Source organism: Carcharodon carcharias, chromosome 4 (genome assembly GCF_017639515.1).
Source record: "Carcharodon carcharias isolate sCarCar2 chromosome 4, sCarCar2.pri, whole genome shotgun sequence".
NCBI lineage: Eukaryota > Metazoa > Chordata > Chondrichthyes > Lamniformes > Lamnidae > Carcharodon > Carcharodon carcharias.
Genome location: NC_054470.1, coordinates 101087102 through 101107342, shown reverse-complemented (window position 1 = coordinate 101107342; position 20241 = coordinate 101087102). Strand labels below are relative to the sequence as shown.

At 44.9% G+C, this 20241-nt stretch overlaps 1 protein-coding gene across 2 annotated transcripts in view; it reads left to right on the top strand.

Annotated features, from left to right (window-relative positions):
• Positions 1-20004, top strand: part of LOC121277091 (neuronal acetylcholine receptor subunit beta-3-like) — a 41892-nt gene extending 21888 nt beyond the window's left edge. For both annotated transcript variants that reach the window (XM_041186081.1, XM_041186082.1), the window contains 2 exons: positions 15388-16273; positions 18450-20004. In XM_041186081.1, coding sequence (XP_041042015.1) covers positions 15388-16273; positions 18450-18608 — 1045 coding nt within the window. In that variant the 3' untranslated portion in view covers positions 18609-20004. The remainder of the gene's footprint in view (positions 1-15387; positions 16274-18449) is intronic.
• Positions 20005-20241: the final 237 nt, after the last annotated feature.

Sequence of the window (20241 nt, the reverse complement as noted above, 5' to 3'; positions counted from 1 at the left end):
GAAACCTCATCCACAGGCAGGATGAGGTTTCATGTAGGGTTTTTAAAATTTTAATAAAGTTTTTTTGGAAATGATGAACATGTCCCAACTCATGTGATATTGTCACATGAGGGGACATGTAAGGGATTTTTTTTTTCTATTTTTAATATTTTTGAAAGTAGTGGCGATCTCCCTGAGGCAGCATTTAGTCTCAGGGAGATGAATGCGCTCTTTCATGTACATGCGTGAAAGAGCACACTCTCGATTTTGGGATTACCCCACCCGCATGGGGAGTGTTTAACGCTTCCGTGGGAACGTCATGCTGGGCGGGGCTTAATTGGCCCACCCACTTAAAATGGCGCTGCGCCTCTGATTGGGGCGCTGATCGGAAGTGCACCCGCACGCGCCTGCCCATCAACTTCCCCTCCAACGGGGGGAAAATTCAGCTCAAAGACTTTTGTTAGATAAGGATATTAAGGGAGATGGAACCAAGGTGGCCGAATGAAATGAGATACAAGTCATTCATGATCTAATTGAATGCAAGAACAGGCTTGAGGGCTAAATGGCCTCCTATTTTTCTATGTTGCTGTATATTTAATTACATTTTAGAAAATTATAAACACTTGGCAAATGATTAATTCTGACTGACTCCAACATGTAGTGACAATAGTAATCTCTGTTTCAAAGCTACGGGTGGGATTTTCTAGCCCTGCATGCCATCAGGATCATCCAACCCTGAAAAAAGTCAATGGACTTTTGGCTGGTCCGCTGCATTCCCCGCGGAGGGTGCCACCAAGGCAGGGCCGGAAAATCCCAGCCCATATGTTTCTTTACTTTATCTCATCTTAAAATTGGTATTCAAACCGCTGCTGTTTCTGATCATTGTTATGACCCCCAACTGATGTTACGAATGGACAAGCCAGATCCTGGGTGAAATCCAGCTTGTTAGAGCCTAACTTTTATTTTTTGTATCGATACATGGAGAGTGGCTATTGAACAGAGTCACAGGAGCCAGCTGATGAACTTTAAACAAAAGGATAAATCATTTATAAAACCAGAAAAGATAAACTATCTTACAATACTGCTTCACCCACAACTATACCTTTACATGTATCTACAGATTTGTAAGGATAACACAAGCTACAAAAGCTATCTTATACTCGAACGTTCACAGTAAGTACACAGTCCATGCAAAGCAATAGGTGACGTCTGGTCAGAAACACCACACTCTGAAACCAAGGGCAGGTTTTTACATCCCGCAGACGGCCACGTGCCCGACCTGATCGGGCATAAAATAATGCGTGATGACATTGGACGAGTATCCCGACATCATCACGCACCCGTGCAATATTTTGGTCAGCCGGCACATGCGAGAGTTAGCTGTGAGCCCCCTGACAATTAAGAGGTCTATTAAGGCACCTAATCAATTAATTTAAGCCTAATTTTCACTGCCCATCCAATCTACGGTTGACGGAGCTGCGAATCGGCCAGGCGACCATGGGTAGGGTGAGATTTCCACAATTAAATGAAGAATAAATATAAAGCAGAATTTTTATCCTGTTTATGTTATTGTGAGTTAGTCCCATGTTGGGACATTTTTTTCAGATTTTAAAAATCTTTATTTTTGATTTTTGCACTCGCCCTCCTCCTGCCCCCACCCCGGCAACACTGAGCTGGTCAGCGCACCTTTCACACTGGCTGGCCAGTAATTGGCCAGCCAGCATGAAATCGGTCAGGGGCCGATCATTGGAGGCAGACCATTTCTCAGCCATTCCCGAGCCTGCCCATCACCCCCACCTGACGACCTGAACATCCTGCCCCAATTGACAGCTGCATCTCCAAAAAGATGCTAAGGATCTCTCCTCAACTCCCCCCAAAATGCTTGCCACACCATGAGCCAACCGGTCTCACTGATCTCTATCTATCACACAAAGGTTTCCAATCTCCACTCTCAAAGAACATCCTTTGGAATCTTCTCCCAAATGATGCTTGGACACCTTCGACAGGAGTCTACCTCCAGTGCTTCAAACTCTCCTTCTGATATTTCTCTCCCCAGATTGCCACCTGCTTTCAAGCTTCCTTCCAAACACACTTTCTCAGGCTCAGCTGTGCCAACAGAGCACCACTGTTTCACATGCCCATAGTAAAGATTTACAGACCCTCGGCTGACTTGTTGGATCTTCTGGAATCTCGCTAGCCTATTTTGCTTTAAGTCTGCGCCCTGCAGCATTCTCCCTTCAAGTTTGGAGCCTTTCTCTGCTCCTCACTCTTAACTTCACTTCAAAGGACCTTTTCAAGATTCCTTTTCATTCCTTTGACTAAGTCTTCTCAGGACCCCTTTTCTTCTGTTCTTTGGGAAAACCTGCTTTCTGCGTCTTCCTCCTGTCCAGCTTCTCCTGGCAGCTGGTTTCAACTTTACTTTGGGACTAGCTATCTGTCCCCCTTCTATGTTGCTGCTTCCGGCACCTCTTTTCAACTTTGGAGCACACTGACTACCAGAACTCAAACTGCTTTCAGTTTTTGTGTGTGTGTGTGTGGGGTGGGGTATATGTGTGTTTGGGAGGGGTGTGGGGGGGATCTCTCTCTGGACCCCTGTTGCTAGGCAGCAGCACAGTTTTTTTTCTACCTTGTTTGTTTTAACTCCTATTCAAGAGTCATAAAATCTCATTAAAGTGCAGGCATCTTTAAAATGAAATTAAAACTCAGGTTTCATCCTTTTAACCCACAAATACAGAAATACAAATCAAACTTAAACTTAAAGTGTATCTTATTCCTAATGCACCCAAATACACATATAACTTACTTGAACTGTCTCTATTTCCTAATATCATGTAAACCATGATAGCTATTGGCCTGGATTTTCCGGTCCCATCGTGATGGGACCCGCCGTGGAGGATGAGGCAGGCCAGCCAAACGTCCATTGACTTTAGGAGGGACAGAAGATCTCAGCAGTGGGGCAGGGCCGGAAAATCCCAACCATTGTCTTTCAATGCTTGCCTTTAGTTGAGGCCTGAACAAGCGAGAATGTATATTGCAGTAACAATGAAGCCATAACACCATCGCCATTGACTGCTGGATGGACGAACATGTCATCTTGCACCTCCGGGAAATTCGCAATCGTTCTAGAACCATTGCAGTCAGCTTGTCCTTCCTAATTTGCCTTTGAACCAGATGGCAACTTGAACATGGAAGGAAAATTACAGTCGACTGTGGATCCATGTGCAAACAGAATGCCAGTTGAAGGACAAGGATTGCATAGAATTAAACAGAACGTATGGCAGAGAAACCGGCCTTTCAGCCCAACTGATCAATGCTGTTGTTTATGATCCATTCCAGCCCCCTCCCCCTGTATTTGTTTCTTTGCAGCAAAATCATAAACGTCTTCTTTAATCACGCATTTACAATTTTAAGTTGAATGGCGAACAGAAAAAAAATCCTCAGCAGAATGTCAGGTAAACCACAGGCAGAATTTTCCCATTGGTGTGCATGGGTGGGCCCCACATGTACACACGTAAAATGACACCTAGTGACGTCGGACGAACGTCCTGACTTCACCGTGCACCATCGTGATATTTTTTTGGGTGGGCACGTGTGGATCTCTGATGCGTGCCCACCTGTAATTAACGGGTCACTTAAGGCCCTTGACTCACCAATCGACGTCGATTTTTCGGCGCCATGCAATCTTTGGGTCAGCGCACGGGCGCAATGGGTAGGCGGGTAGGACACATTAGTATAAATCTCATCCAAGGGCGGAATAAGAGGGCTCAGTGGGGTCGCGATTGTGCTCTCTAAAATATTGATTTTTCAAAGTTACTGATACTTGCCCGTGTGATCTGCAATATTTCAAAACGCTTACCAGCTGCTTGCTCTGGACTCACAACCTTCAGGTCAGCACTCTGCAGTGAGGGATCTTTTTTGGGCCTGCAGGTTTCAGGAAGCCTTCCCTTAGCCTGGGAATGCGAGCTGAACTGTCCACTGGAGGCACCTCTTCTGAGAAGGAGGGGAGGGCTGGAAGGGGGAGGAGGCCAGGAGCACACATTCAGTCTCCACGGGAGCCACCTCTCGGAGGACAGGCGCAGGCAAAATGGGTGCAGGGCCAAGAGGTAGACCAAGGCAGAAGTGGCCGCAGAAGACACCACTATCCTGCTGCCAGACGGAGAAGCAGCTACCTCAATATGTCTGAGATGCAGTGCCAAAGGAGGCTCCATCTCTCATGGGAGACAGTCAACTATATCTCAGATGAGTGGGCCTGAGATCTCCACTAACTCTGTGGGTGGACATCCCATGTCAGTGGCTCTAAAGGGCACAGCTGCCTTCAACCTCTATGCCTCTGGATCCTTCCAGGGCTCGGTGGGTGATCTTTGTGGTGTCTCCCAATCAGCTGTCCATGCTTGTGCAAAGCAGGTTACAGACGCTCTGTTCAGGCATGCATTGAGCTTCATCCACTACCGTTGGGACCAGGCAAGCCAGACACAGTGAGCCAGAGGCGTCGCGGCCATTGCTGGCTTCCCCCGTGTACAGGCTGCAATAGACTGTACACATGTGGCCATCAAGGCACCAGTAGGTGAGCCCGGTGCCTTCGTTAACAGGAAGGGCTTCCACTCCATGAATGTGCAGATAGTGTGTGGTCACAGGATGCTGATTCTACAAGTCTGTGCAAGGTACCCAGGCAGCTCCCATGATGCCTACATCCTCAGACCTCCCAGGTGCTGGGGATCTTCAGTGCTCCAGCTCGGCTGGATGGATGGCTGGTGGGTGACAAGGGCTATCCCCTCAGAAGGTGGCTCATGATGCCTCTCCACCATCCAAGATCAGAAGCTGAACAGCGGTATAATAGGAGTCACGCCTTCACAGGTGTTGTGGTGGAGGAAGCCGAACCACTGGTCTTCCCAAGATGTGCTTCCGATGCCTGGACCACTCAGCGGGCGCACTCCGGTACCCCCCAAATCAAGTGTTGGTGATAGTGGTTGCATGCTGCGCTCTACACTATCTTGCGCTGGAAAGGGGGGACTCTGAACGAAGAAGACTTCGACGTAGTGGATGCAGATGCACACAATGAGTCCAGCAGTGAGTCCGAGGATGAGCACGCACAGGGGAATGATGAGAGGGTAGACGCTGACCTGGGCACACTCCAGGGAGGCAGGGACACCCGGAAGGCTTTAACCCAACGAACTTTAGCTAGCACACCACAGATGGACCTCCCGGACAAATCTGGACAGTACGCTCCATACTCGATACCTAAGTGCAAAATCTGCCTGGTTAGGAACATTAACTAAGGTCCTTGTTAATAAAGCTGAATGTGGCAAAAACACTCATTACAACCACCTGCAGAAGAGGCACCCTCAGCCATCTTGGCATGTATGAATTTAATATTACAAACAAAGAAACAATGAAACAAAATGACAGAGGTGTTAAAAATCACACCAACTCATAAAGACCTCATTGTGGGCCAACACAAAAGCACCAGTGATATACCTGTGGTGTGCCTAAGCATTTTTACATTTCCGGGTGCTACATCTTGGTGCTGCCCCATTGCTCGGAGTGGCATCTGAGACAGCCTGCTTACTCTGCTGTCCTGTTAGCCTTGATGACCTTGGCCAGTTCCCCAGCTGGCATCTCCCCAGTTGTCTCAGCCTCACTGGATGCAATGGTCACTGGCAGAGGGGCGGAGGAGTTGCCGCCCTCATCCAGAGCGCCCTGAGAGGAGCCCGCAGAGATGACAGGAAGCTACTGTGCTGATGTGATGTTGCTTCAAATTCATGCTCATGGTGGATGGATGGGCACCGAGCTGGGAAACTTGGTGCCCAAAGCATCTCCCACGCTGGCACTCACCAGCTGAGGTCAATGCCGATGTGAGGGCTTGCTGGCCCGAGCACATCCCCAGGAAGCCCTGAAGTGTGCCCTGGAGGAGCCTCTCCATGAGAGTCGCCACTTTCACCATGGAGGATGCACGGCGATAGTCTGTGTAGACTCCCCCACCACAGACACCAAGCCAAGCAGTCTTATGTATCTCCCCCAGATGCTCCCACACACCCGGCTACATTCCTGCACCTGCTGTGTCGAGGACGACTCCAGAGGCACATCATCAGGCACCGACTAAGCATGTTCCTGGTCCCCTGCAGTCCTCTGACTGCTGGCGCCATGGGCACTCTCTGTCTCTGCCTGCTCCTCCAGTGACTGCGAAGTGCCCTCACTGCTGTGCCCTGGGACAATAGCCGATGTTCTAATTCCCACCGAGGTGTAAGTATCTGCTCTGGTGCCTGCCTGGCAGAGATGGTGTGATGCTGGTGGGACTTCCAGGCCCTTAGGTATGAGAGGGGCCCCCTGCTGCTCCTCCTCCCAGCCCTGCTCTGCTGATACTGAAAGGAAGAACAAGGACGTTGGATCATTTAATGTGTAGACAATTTCAATGTGCATCCCTGTCCCCTAGATCATTATGCCCTCATCCTTCCACAAGCAATGGTCAATCCATGTTGTAACCATCAATCATTGAACATTCAGCACTGCCATGGTTGTTGGGAGAACAATGGTGACCTCACTGCTGGGCAAGCATACTTGCCCGTGGCACCCCAGCCTCACTGACACCTGTGAAACTGGGCGCATTGCGTTTCTCCAAATCTAGGGCCTCCTGCTCAGAGTGGCTGAGAATCGCTAACTGTGCCGGGCCGCCACCAGTCCTCACCCGCTCGGCTGCATTATGTGCATTCTTCTCCTGAAAAGTAGAGAAGAGCATTGATTAGTGCTACTTGTACCTGGGCTCTCTTTGCGGACGGCCCACCACAACCAGAGTGGGACATTGCAGGGTTCTAGTGTCTCCTCACCCTGCTGCTGCCAAAGACCCACACAAAGATGCTAGGCCTATGCCTCCCCACCCCCTTGGCCAAATGCTGCCTACATCACATCAGGCACCACACAGTCTAATCTTTCATAACAAGGAGGTGCAATAATGTGGAGTGCAGGGGACAGCAGATTGATCAGTGCCAACACCACACTGAATCTCTCCTTCCAGCATGTCATCACCCTGACTTGGACATATTCTGGAGTACCAGCACTGCGCCTAGATGCAGCTCCTCCAGGTTGCCCCCAAAACAGTAATGTGGGTCTCAGTGTACCACATGCCGCGGTGCAGAACCCACCACTTCATCACCCTCTCGGGTGACCTCGGCATGGACAACATCTGCTGGCCCATCCAGTGAGGGACACATGCCTTCAATGACTCAATGCAGCCACTACTTTCAGACTTGGGGGTGGGGGGGGTGGTGTGGGTGGGTGGGTGGCGCCAGGGGAGAAAGCCTATCTGCTGGGTTAAGTGACAAATGCCAACATTGTCCTCACCCTTCCTGAGCACAACAGGTCATTGAAGCGCTTGGGACACTGGATCTAGGTGCGTCGCACCATGTTGCGAGAGTGCACCACCTCTCCACCTCCTCCCAGGCATGTTTCATCATGTGGGAGGGCCTCCTCCTCCCGTCCTGGGGCACGAGGACCTCCTGCTGTGCTGCCACCTCCTCGAGACGGCAAGGCAATTATCAGAAGAATGAGGGGCACAGTGCCCCCCTGCCCTACCCTCCTGCCTGGCCTGCTCACCAGCGCTCAGAGGAGCCCTTCCACTGGCTATGATTCACAGCCTTTGAAAGGCTACAGCAGCTTTTTAAAACAGGCCTCCAGGTTGCCATTGGACCTGGTGGTCATTGCAGTCCTGTCGCCTCCTGCCCAGTCCCGCTGTCCTCTGGAGCCGTGACTCATGCTGGGTGGGCCTTAATTGGCTCACCCATGTAAAATGGCGGCACGGACCCGATCACGGGCAGCTGTTGGGTCTGTGCCTGTTCCTGCTCCACACCCCCCGCCCGCAACACACCCCCCACACCAACCCACCAGCCAGAAATTTCTGCCCGACCGTTGATTTTGTGGTACACCTGTCTCAGGGACCCAGTCACTCTGATCCACCCATCCCAACTGCTACATGCCCTTCAAAGTTTTGATTTACTCTGGACACAAAGGCAAACAGACAACTGAAAGGATGCATGATTTTATAAGTATTTTTGCATTATATTTCAATATGAAGATTTGGTGCATTCTCAAATTGGCTGCAGCTATGTTAGTCATAGCTCACTGGTAGCATTCTTCACCTCTAAGTCATAAGGTTGTTGGTTCAAGTTCTATTCCAGAGACTTTACCCTACAATTTAGACTGGCATTTTCGTGCTGTACTGAGAGGGTGCTGCATTATTGAAGCTGTTGTCTTTTGAATGAGACTCTAAACGAGGTTCCACTTGCCCTTTCAAGTAGATATAAAAGATTCCAAGAGCAGGGGAGCTCTTAGGTAAATATTTATCCCTCAAATAACATCACATATTATCTAGTCATTCATCTCATTGCTTTTTGTGGGAACTTGCTTTGCACAACTTATCTGTTGCATATCCCATATTATGACAGTGACTTTACTCCAAAAGTGCTTAATTGACTATAAAGCAACTTGGGGTGACTTGAGGTTGTGAGACGTGCTATATAAATGTAAATTCTCTGCTAAATATTTTTGAGAATTGAGATCTGTATGAAACTCTTTTGACTATTATTCAATGGAGATAGGCTAAATATGTTAATGCAGCTAAAATGTTACGATGCTTGTTACTAATATCATACACTACAGCATCAACCCTTTCATTTTTCTGCAGTATGGATATATCTAAGATCCATCATTGAGTCGGAATGACTTACAGTCCACAGTAAATGTATTAAAGCATGTTAAAACCTGACGTTTATTCAATATTGGGCAAGATTCTACATAACTAGTAGGTCTTCAGTGCTGTGTCTCATGGGAAGTCAGGTGATTCATGGCCAGGAGCCGATCGCGGCTGGGGGCTGATTACAGTTGGCACTCCATTCCTCGGCTGCTCATGGGTCCGCTGATCATGGCTGCCTGCTGGCCCAAACGTTCTACCCTTGGTGTAAATGGTATTGGCCTAGCAGCTCACTCAATGGGAGGATATATAGAAAGACGGCCGAAAATTACAGTAAATGCTGGAAGTTTGAAATAAAAATAGAAACAGCTGGAAATACTCAGCAGGTTTGGCAGTGCCTGAAGATCTGTTCCGGTGAAGCTCAAGGCAAGCTCGAGAGATAATATCCCATCTTTCAATTAGGCATTTTTAAGCTTTCCGGTCTCAATATTGAGCTCATCAATTTCAGATCATAACCCCTGCCCGCCATTTCCCTTTCTTTTACTTTGCTGGTTTTGGTTGGCTTTTATTGCATTCGGACAACAGCTGCTCACAATTCTGCCATCCGCACCTCCTCTAGATACATTTTTGTTTCAATACTTCTACATTACTTGCACCATCAACTCTTCTGTCATTTAATCTATTCTGTGCTCTGCCCTACCACAGACCTTCTATTTGTCTTTAACCCCCCCACCCACCCCACTTCCTCTTTTCACTTCCTTAAAACCAATTCCATCCCTATTTTTTCTCAGTCCTGTTGAAAGGTCGTTGCATTGAAATGTTGAGCAGGATTTTCCCATGTGCTTTGGAACCCCAACGTTAGAAACAAATTGGGGTCCTGAGCCCACCCTTGCCGACAGTGAGACCAGTGGAGCTTTTTTTTCCCAGAGACAGCCTCCTAATTGGCTGCCTCTGTGCTTGCCATCCAATTAAGGATGCTAGGTGGGCTCCCAATGCCGCTGGCCCAATCACAGGGGCAGTAGGTTTAGCACCTCGGCAACCCCTTTGGGAGAGGTAGGGGCTGCTGAGGCGGGTTGGGAACAGTGAGGTTGCCTCCACATGGAAGATTCCCAAAAGGCCCCTTGGATCAGAGAGGAAAACCCCCAATTGGATCATGGGGATGGCCTATCCTACCCCTGGCTCCCTCTTTGAAGGATGGAGCCATTGGCTCTAATGGCCCAGGCACTACCACATTGAGCCTTAACTACTTAAATTGCCTGTATGGCTCTGTACAGCGGACAGGATATCTGCTTCAAGCTGCCACTGGAAACCTTCCCTGGCAGTGGGAATGCATTCGGCAGCCATCCCACCTTCCTTCCTCACTATTTTCCTGGACTCCTGCTTCCACTCCCACCGCCTCGAGGCTCAGGAAGTTCACCGTGTTAATTCCACTTCTCTCTCCACAGACGCTGCCAAGTCTGTTGTCTAATTTCCTGAATTTTTTGTTGATACAAATAGAGTCTGGAGCTGGTCAACTCCCCATTCTCTGTTTGGTAATGGGGGAACCGAGGGTGGGGAAGGAGAAGTTAAAAAATTTTAAATGACGCAAAAGAAAACAAACATTTTTGAATCCTGACTGGCAGTAGCATCTTGGTGAACTGCCTGGAGCTCTCCGTGGATGAAATTGGCCTCTGTAGCACCTGTTTATTTTGGGTGCTAAGAGGCCTCTTAAACTACCAAAGTAGTTCCCCCAACACACATGTATCCTTACAACAGGAATTGCGTGGAATGCCGTATTTGTGGCCGTCATGTTTGAATAGCTGCCAGCGTGCATAACCTATGAGAGATAGGTTTGAGGCTTGCAACACTGTTAAATGTGCAAGGATGAGGTGAAGATATGAACATCAGGTATGAGTCTTGACTGACAGAGCTTGTTGGTAAGTGTTACAGACAGGAGAGGGATTAATTTAAACAGCCCTAATTTCTCCTCTCACCACCCACGATAAACAGAAAAATGTTTTTGATTTCTGATTTCCCCTTTGTAAGCAGTGGTGTAGTTTCCCCAACCCTTCAGTTTGGTGTGATCCAATCCTCCCCTAATAATGCCACAACAAAGGCGGTAAAATAAAAGGGTGGTTTATTTTACACACACACAAAATGCAGGAAGGGGTTTCACAATGTCTGCCCATTTGGCAGTCATACAGTAAAAGGGGGATAAGGGAAAGAAAGGGGTACAGGGCAAGATCATGATAAAAAATGAGAGTTATAGTTTCATGTGAATTCAGAATCTAGAAGCAAAAGTCCAATGGTGTATTCCTTCAGAGTTTAGCAGGCTGAAACTGTTGCAGGGTGATCCGTCTTTCCAGAAGCGAGGACCTCACTGATGGAAGAGGACATGTAGAGATGAATTAGTATTATAGGCCCAGATACAGGAGTTCCGATGTTCTTGTAGTACAGTGTAGGTGAGGGCCAGGCAATGCACCTGAACAGAGCTCTTTCTGCTGCTACCTGTTAGATGGTAAAATGGTAGTCTGAATATTACGGGTTCTAGCAGCCTGGGGAGGTCATGTGACATACCTCTCTCTTCTCATGGGTTTTGGACAAAGGAAGCATTTTTCCAGATCTGGAATCTTGAGAGGTTTATTAGGGGAGTCAGGGTCCATTTTGTCCTTGCAGGCATACTGTCTCTGTTGGCCACAGCTCTGCCTTAGAAATATAAAGGGTTGGTTCATTTCTTTGGAATTTGATTTTCTGCAGTCACAGGGGACATTAGCACCTCTTTCAAGATAAGTTCGTACTGGTTTTCTGAAGGCTAGAAATTCCTTTGGTTTGCATCATGGCTACTCAGTCATGTCAGGGTAAAGCCTTTGTCCATTTTTAAAATAAAGTAATAATTTTATACAGTAGCCAGGCTGACCATATATATTGTCCTTCCTGTCTTCTGGATGGGACAGTAAATGAGTGATGGGCATGTGGTGAATTGAACAGCGAGAGGTTCATGGTGCAGTTGGTAGGATATGGCATTTGAAGATAAATTCACTGACCTTGGCCATTCCTGTGGGAACATTTAATCTTCTTCCTGCACTGTATCCATGTTCTTGGAGCTACACTCCTGGCTTTGACCTCTGCAACTAATCGTTGCTACTGCCTCCTGAGCAAGTGCCTGGTGAGACTCCTCCTCCCTTGTCGATTCAGGCCATCACTCCTCCATTCCACTGTCAGTGCAGTGTTCAGAAACATTGATGCCCGCATTCTCCCATGGTTAGCCATTGTTGATTGTTGCATTGCACACTGTTCCCAATGATCTCAGCACCTCCTGCACCCACAATGCATCTTCCCTTTAATAGATGCAGGCTAGCTTTAAGCTCTGCAAGGCTCTCATGATATTGAGCCCCTGTTGATGCACACAGCTAATGAACAGCATGGGGCGCACTAGCTGCAGGCAGAAATCATGAAAATGCACAGGTGGTACAAAGTTGGCATCTTGCCCACATTTCAATCAACGGCTATGAGTTAATTACGCACCATGATCTCTGCACCCATTTCTGTGGGTTTCCAATTGAACCCCCTTTATGTCTTTCAGTCAATTTTCCTTCAGTGTTAAGATGTTCCATTCAACTCCTATGAAAACTCCAATCAACTTTTCATATTTTTCCCCTCCTATTTTCCTCCAAAAAATTGGGTATGTTTTTGAAGCTGTTCCAAGATGTTACCATATTTGTGACAACACAATATTGAAGTAACTTAGAAAGTAATAACAGGAATGATAGCGGTTGAGAGAGACAGGAAGTCTCTATCAGCAGCAGTGACATGGCTGATGCTGAAGGATAGGAGGATAAACTAATGTGACAACAGGAATTCAGATTGCTTCCACACATTGCCAAGTGGGTTGTCATCATTCAGTGATTATCTGACAGCTGAATATGCTTTTCTTATATATATATATATATATATGTGTGTGTTATCACTTTGCTCATGCTTAGATGTGACTCCCAGGCAGTATTCTGTACAGATAATGTTAGACTTAGAAGACAACAGCAGAAGGAAAGTACAGGGCAACTGCTTCTTCAGCTTCCACTTTGGTTGTGTCAGCATCACAGACTAATATCCATATTCCACCAACAGTATTATGGCTAGTGTTAGCTAAACCAAACATCACCTACTGATGGTAGTCCTGATAATCAAAGTCTTATAAATGGAAATAATCCACTAGAAAGCGAAACGTTAATAAATGCAGAAATCTATGGACATATAAAAATGGTGGGCAGGAAAAGACCGCTTGGTCAAACAGGCTTGCCCCACATGGTCATAATGACTGAAGCAGCATGTTTGGACACCCGTACCCATCAGCAGCTACTTCAGTCATCTCCTAGAAGAAGCAAAAGTCAAATTAAGTACCCGAGGCCAAATAGAGAAATTCCTCTTCAACCACCCTAAGCAATCAAAAAGATTAATACTTTGAATAGTTGGGTTATCTTATGAGGAAAGGTTGGACAGGCTAAGCTTGTATCCGCTGGAGTTTCGAAGAGTAAGAGGCAACTTGATTGAAACATATAAGATCCTGAGCGGTCTTGACAGGATGGATGTGGAAAGGATGTTCCCTCTTGTGGGAGAACCTAGAACTAGGTGTCACTGTTTAAAAAGAAGAGGGCATCCATTTAAGACACAGAAGAGGAGAATTTTTTTTCTCTCGGAGGGTCATGAGTCTTTGGAACTCTCTTCTTTAAAAGGTGGTAGAAGCAGAATCTTTGAATATTTTGAAGGCAGTAAATTCTTGATAAGCAAGGAGGTGAAAGGTTACCGGGAGTAGGTGGGAATGTGGAGTTGAGATTCAGTCCGATCGGCCATGATCTTATTGATGGAACACACCCTTGAGGGGGCGAGTGGCCTACTCCTGCTCCTAATTCGTATGTTCATATATGAGCGCATATATAAAAGCTAATTCAAAAGACCCCATTGGGAATGCTCATAATACATGGTATGTCCCTTAGATAAAAGCAAAATACTGCAAATGCTGGAAATCTGAAACAAAAACAGAAAATGCTGGAAAAACTCAGCAGGTCTAGCAGCATCTGTGGAGAAAGAAACATTTCGAGTCTGTATGATCCTTCCTCAGAGCTGAATAGAAGTGGAAATATGATGGAATTGATACCCTTTAAGGGGAGTGGAGCAGGTGAAACTGGATAGAAGGCCAATGATAGGTGCGGACAAAGGAAAGATTGACAAAGGTGTCATGAACTAATAGACAAAGAGAGTGTTAATGGTAGTGGTGAGGGTTAAAAAAGGTGCTGATTGTGGCATAAAGGTAAGGAAGCAGAATGTGATAAAAGCAGAACAAGGGTAGCATTGTGTGAAAGAACAACATGGAACAAGCAAGAGATGGCCCTGTAGCGGAGGAGTTGGGGGGAGGGGTAGAGGTGGGGAAAAAAATGATAGAAAATGGGATGGAAAGGGGATTTAAAAAAGGGGATAAAACCATGGCTAAATGAATAAAAAATGAAAATAAAAATAAGTGGATAAAAAATAAAAATGAATATAGTAAAAATGGGATTAAAAAAGGAGTGAGGATAGGGGAGAGAGTTCATTGTTTGAAGTTGTTGAACTCAATGTTCATTCCGGAAAGCTGTAAAGTGCCTAGTCGGAAGATGAGGTGCTGTTCCTCCAGTTTGCATTGAGCTTCACTGGAACATTGCAGCAGGCCAAGGACGGACATGTGGGCATGACAGCAGAATGGTGTGTTGAAATGGCAAGCAACAGGAAGTCATGCTTGCTAAAGCAAACAAAAACAATATAAAAATTTAATAACATGTCCCTGCTCATGTGACAGAGACACGTGAGGGGGCACATTTTATTACATTGTTAATTTTGTTTTTGTTTTAAAATGCTTCATTTCCCTGAGGCAGCTCTGTGCCTCAGGGAGATTCTGAAGTACAAAGTTTGTGCTTGCCCCGCTCACCCTCCTCCCCCTGCCTGCGCAGGCAGTGCTGAGCGCTGCCGCTCATGTTTCACACTGACTGGGCCTTAATTGGCCCGCCAGCGTGAAATCTCGGTCTGGCCAAGATCATAGGTGGCGGTCAGCTTCCCGCCTACCCCCTCCGAGCCTGTCTGACAAAGGCAAGAAACTTCAGACCATGAACTCCTACCTCTATCATCACCCTTTCTAAATCCCCTTTTTTCTACATTCATTTTTCTTTCTTATCCACTTATTTTTTATTTTCATTTTTATTCATTTATCTGTGGTTTTATCTCCTTTTTTACTGCCTCCTTCCATCCCCTTTTCTAACCTTCCTCCCACTACCCTCTCCCTAAAAGGGCCATCTCTTACTTCTTCCATGTTGTTCTTTCACACAATGCTATCCTTGTTCTGCTATTATCACATTCTGCTTTCTTACCTTTACACTACTTTCAGCACCTTCTTTAGCCCCTACCATTACCATTAACGTTCGCTTTGTTCTTTCGTTCATGACATCTTTGTCAATCTCTCCTTTGTCCGATTTATCACTGGCCTTCTATCCAGTCCTGAAGTTGGGAAAGGTGCTACAGCAATGCACATTTTTCAAGTCCTTTATTTAATGCTTTTAACAATGTAAACTCAATGGTGATAATTTTTTAACATCCAGTCCCAGTAATTTTGCAAGAGCAATATTCAATTCGAGGTAGATTCAGCATTAAGTGGCTAGCAGTTTGCAGGTTTTCTTGTTGCTGCTTTTTGCCTCTGATACTCGTATGTGCAACTTTATTGCCTTCAGTGCAGATGGACGTTTTGAAGTTTCCCTGATGACTAAGGCTATTGTGAAGTACAATGGTACAGTGAGATGGACGCCTCCTGCGAGTTACAAAAGTTCCTGTACAATAGACGTCACATTTTTCCCTTTCGACAAACAAAACTGTTCAATGAAATTCGGGTCCTGGACCTACGATGGTAACCTGGTCGATCTCATTCTGGTGGATGAAGATGTGGACCGAAAGGATTTCTTTGACAATGGAGAGTGGGAAATTTTAAATGCCACAGGAATGAAGGGGATGAGAAGGGATGGTTATTATTCATATCCATTCATCACCTATTCCTTTGTACTGAGGCGCTTGCCTCTATTCTACACATTGTTCCTGATTGTCCCTTGCCTTGGTCTATCTCTTCTAACTGTACTGGTATTCTACTCACCGTCAGATGAAGGAGAGAAGCTATCATTATCCACCTCAGTTCTGGTTTCCCTAACTGTGTTCCTTTTGCTTATTGAAGAAATAATTCCTTCTTCCTCAAGGGTCATCCCATTGATTGGCGAGTACTTGCTGTTTATTATGATCTTTGTCACCCTTTCGATCATTGTCACCGTCTTCGTTATAAACGTCCATCACCGATCCTCAACCACCTACCACCCCATGGCCCCGTGGGTCAAAAAGCTCTTCCTTCAAACCCTTCCCAAACTACTGTGCATGAGGGGCCACACTGATCGCTACCACTGTCCGGAAAGTGCTGCTGACAGTCCAAAGGTAAAGCAAAAAGCGTTTGAGAAGCATCGGCACAACGCAACAAAGAATGATGAAAATGCAGCTATGGTCGCGATCTTAGCAAAGGCAGCTGAATCGGTGAGATACATCTCAAGCCATATTAAGAAAGAGCATTCCATTCGTGAGGTAAGGGCATTAGAATAGTAACAACCTGCAAAAAGCACGTTGAAGGTTTCCAAAGTAAGGTCTAAAGATGTACACATTATGTACTTCATTACTATTATTGATGGCCTTGGATTCTACGATGTAACTTAAAACCATAAAAAAAGACTATTTAAGAATCGTGATTAGTTTTTTCTCTCAAGAACATTTCTCTTTTGTAACAATTTTAAAGGCTTGCTCTCTATTTTATGTCACAAATACCGCTTATTAGTGAGACAGCAACAATGTGTAAACTGCTAACACTTTGTTTTTAATATCGGTCTATCACTGATGGTTGAAGGTGTGTTTGAATGGCTTAGAGTGCTTTTTAATTACCCACTCCTCACCACTTCAGCCCTCTTGCAGCGGATCCTGTTATTTTAATCCATTTGCCTTTGTATCTCAATTTCTGCATTTTTTTTTTCTGGTTGCGATACATATCTGCTGTGCCTTGGTGTAATTTTCACTTTGAACTTTTTAGCAAGTTCTTCATATTTTTAAAGTAACGATATCAAGCGATATCAACAGAAGGTGGCCGAGCTGTTCAAAGACTATGCAAGGGACTTTCCTCCAACATTACAGCAGAGAACTGTCTTTTGAACATTTTACTATCCAGCTTTACTATCAACTACAATGTTTTGTGGATGTGGCCGTTTTAAAAAAAAATATTTGATGGGATATGGGTGTCACGGGCAAGGCCAGCATTGGGATACCCATCCATAATTGCCCTTGAGTGGCTTACAAGGCCATTTCGGGAGGCAGTTAGATGTCAATCACATTGTTGTGGATCTCATGTAGGACAGACCAGGTAAGGTAAGGATGGCAGATTTCCTTCTGAAACAGATGGGTTTTTACAACAATTGATGTTAGTTTCATGGTCACCATTACTGAGGCTAGCTTTTAATTCCAGATTTTATTAATTTAATTCAAATTCCAGCAGCCGCCATGATGGGATCATGTACCCAGAGTTTTAACCTGCGTCTCTGGATTACTAGTCCACTGACATTACCATTACTCCACCATCATTTTGGGAAGTAGATTGAGAGTAATTTATGTTCAATGCACTTTCCCCTTTTTAAAAAATAAAAACTGATGAATCCTACTTAAAAGTATTTGTGTAGGGTTCAGCAATTGAACCATCTTGGCAGCAAGAGGCTGCACGGCAAATATTAACCCAGCAGTGTTTTTCAAACTGGTATCTAGGGGCAGAATTTTCTCTTTGGTGAGCTGGAGCAGGCACTGCATACTGACACATAAACTGACACGTGGTGATGTTGGGCATGTGTCCCGACGTCACCGCGTGTCATTCTGACCTTTCATTCGGTGGGCACGCACCGGAGGCAGCCGCGCACCCACCAAACTGTTAAAGGCCTGTTAAGGCCATTAATAAACCAATTAACCAAATTGACAGGACTGCCCGTCCAACCTTAATGTTGGCGGGCAAGCGAAGAGCCCAAGTGGCCTTCGCATTTTTCATGAAACCTCATCCACGGGTGGGATGAGGTTTCATGAAGGGCTTATTAAATTAATAAATATTTTTCAAACATTTCATAAACATGTCCTGGCTCATGTGATGATGTCACATGAGGGGATATGTGTAAATGATGTTTAACTTTCTTTATTTTGAAGTTTCAAATTGAACTTAATCTCCCTGAGGCCATTCTGTGCTCTCACTTGCGCACATATGTGAGGTTCGCACTCGTTCCGCTCACCCTCCTCCCCCTACACAGGCAGTGCTGAGAGCTGCCACTCGCGTTTCATGCTGGGCGGGTCTTAATTGGCCCACCACCGTGAAATCTCCTTTTGGCCCTGATCACGGGTGGCAGTCAGCTTCCTGATCACCCCCGCCCACCCCCGCCTAGCCCACTCAACATGGGTGAAATTCTGTCGCAAGAATTCATCAATGTATCCCTTCCACTATTATTCAATGATGGTCACATTCATATATCCATCTTCCACTTTTTGATACGCCCAATTCACCAGCTATCAACCCACTAACTAGTTTATATGTATCAAGCTTTCTCTATTTCTCTTTCTGTATCTCAACATCATTTTATAAATCCAATTTTCTTTGCATTTTTCAACTATAAATCTCAGTTTTTCCTCAGGTAAATTAATAAGATTCAGTATGTATTTTTAAACATTCTTTCTCTTTATACAGGTTGTGGAAGACTGGAAATTTGTAGCTCAAGTACTGGATCGGATTTTCTTATGGCTGTTTTTGCTGGTGGCCATTTTAGGATCAGTACTGATGTTTGCTCCAGCCCTTCAAATGTGGGCAAGCATTGTAATAATGCCCAGTGTAAACTATAATAATTAAGCTGAGATGTGGCACATTGACTTTTTGCATCTGGTTGGCAAATATTTAACTATACTTTATAGGAGGAAAAAGGTTTGATAATAAAACATTTTCATTAATGCGTAATAGGCAAGAGTTTCTGTTAATTTATGCTGGCTTTTTCAGTGCCATTTGCCCAAAATGGGCAAAAACAGTGCAAAAGATTGAGGAATTTCAAAGGCAAATGACGCCCAGAGCAAAATTTGTTTCTGTGATCTTTTTGCCTTTTTTTAAAAAGCAAATCCACTTCAGTTATTTAAAAAGAATTATTCACTGTCAGTGATTAAAAATGTTTTTATTGATAAGGCCATTTTCAGCTGTATTTATTAAGCTGGAGTGAGTTGGCATGCCAGAATATACAGCCATTGGTTTTTGATGCCATTTTTAAAAAAACAAATTATGTTCTAAACCACAGTCTAAATGCTCTAGTTCAAGGCAGATTTTATGTTTGGTGATATGCAAATGAGCCTGAGCAGAAAATTGAGCAAGCTAAAACCCCTCTGAAAACTAGTGCAACTTGTACCCAGTTTGCCGATTACACCCAGAGCGGTACCTCTTGACCAATTATATATGTTACACAATAAAATCACGTTTTAACTATCTTATTTGAATAATAGAATGTAAAAACAACAGCACATACTGTAATTCAGCACCTACCAGCAATTCTTGTTCTGTGGTCACGTTTAATTTCATTGCTTTATGAAAGAAGGGTTTTCTAGCATGATAATGGGAGTTAGATCAATCCTTGATAACTAGACAACTGCTTAGATATTCAGAATTTGAGCCACATGCACATATTTATTATATGAACTGTTTGAATATATGTTTGACTTAAAGGAACAAGACCATTTTGTAGAGCGAAGAAATTGTATTAAAAATGTCATTGAGACATTATGAACGACCAGAATAATGGATTGATTAAGGAGCCATTGTTTTGTTAACAATGTGTTAACAATTAGGCATTGATAGTGAAAAGAAAAATAATCATCAAATTGGTTCATCATAATGATGTCTCAAGGATATCTTGGCTATTTTATTATTCTGTTCAATAGATGGTGAAGCGGATGTAGCTCTTGACATTCACAGCATGATTCTTTACACATGTCTCTATCTTTCAGAAAATATTGAAGTGAGGAACTTCAGGTTTATTACCATTGATTCTTGAGCAGTTTGACCACTCCTATATGAAAAACAAAGTGCTATTTTGATCCAGCTACAAACTATTAGTCTGAGTCCCAGTCAGGATTTCAGTGTCTTGATATGCATGTAGGAGTTATGCTATGTTAGAGTATGAGCTTTGTTCCTCTCAGCTATATTCAGCTATGAACGCCCGCCCAACTTTCCACCTCCACTAACTGGTATATCAGCATACTTCCGTAAAATAAAATGTTTTCTTGTTATGAACAAACTCTAGTCTGTTTTCTATTTCCACCACACAGAATAACAGTGAGATTTAACATTATTTACATCATAACCAAAATCCCTAGTAGCTATTGCCTAAATTTGGTTTTGCTTACTCTTCCTGTGTTGGTACAGGTATGACGGGCGATTGGCTTTCTCCATTGCTGTAATAATCTATACTTCTCTGACTTCACCACTTCCCATGCAGTCCTAA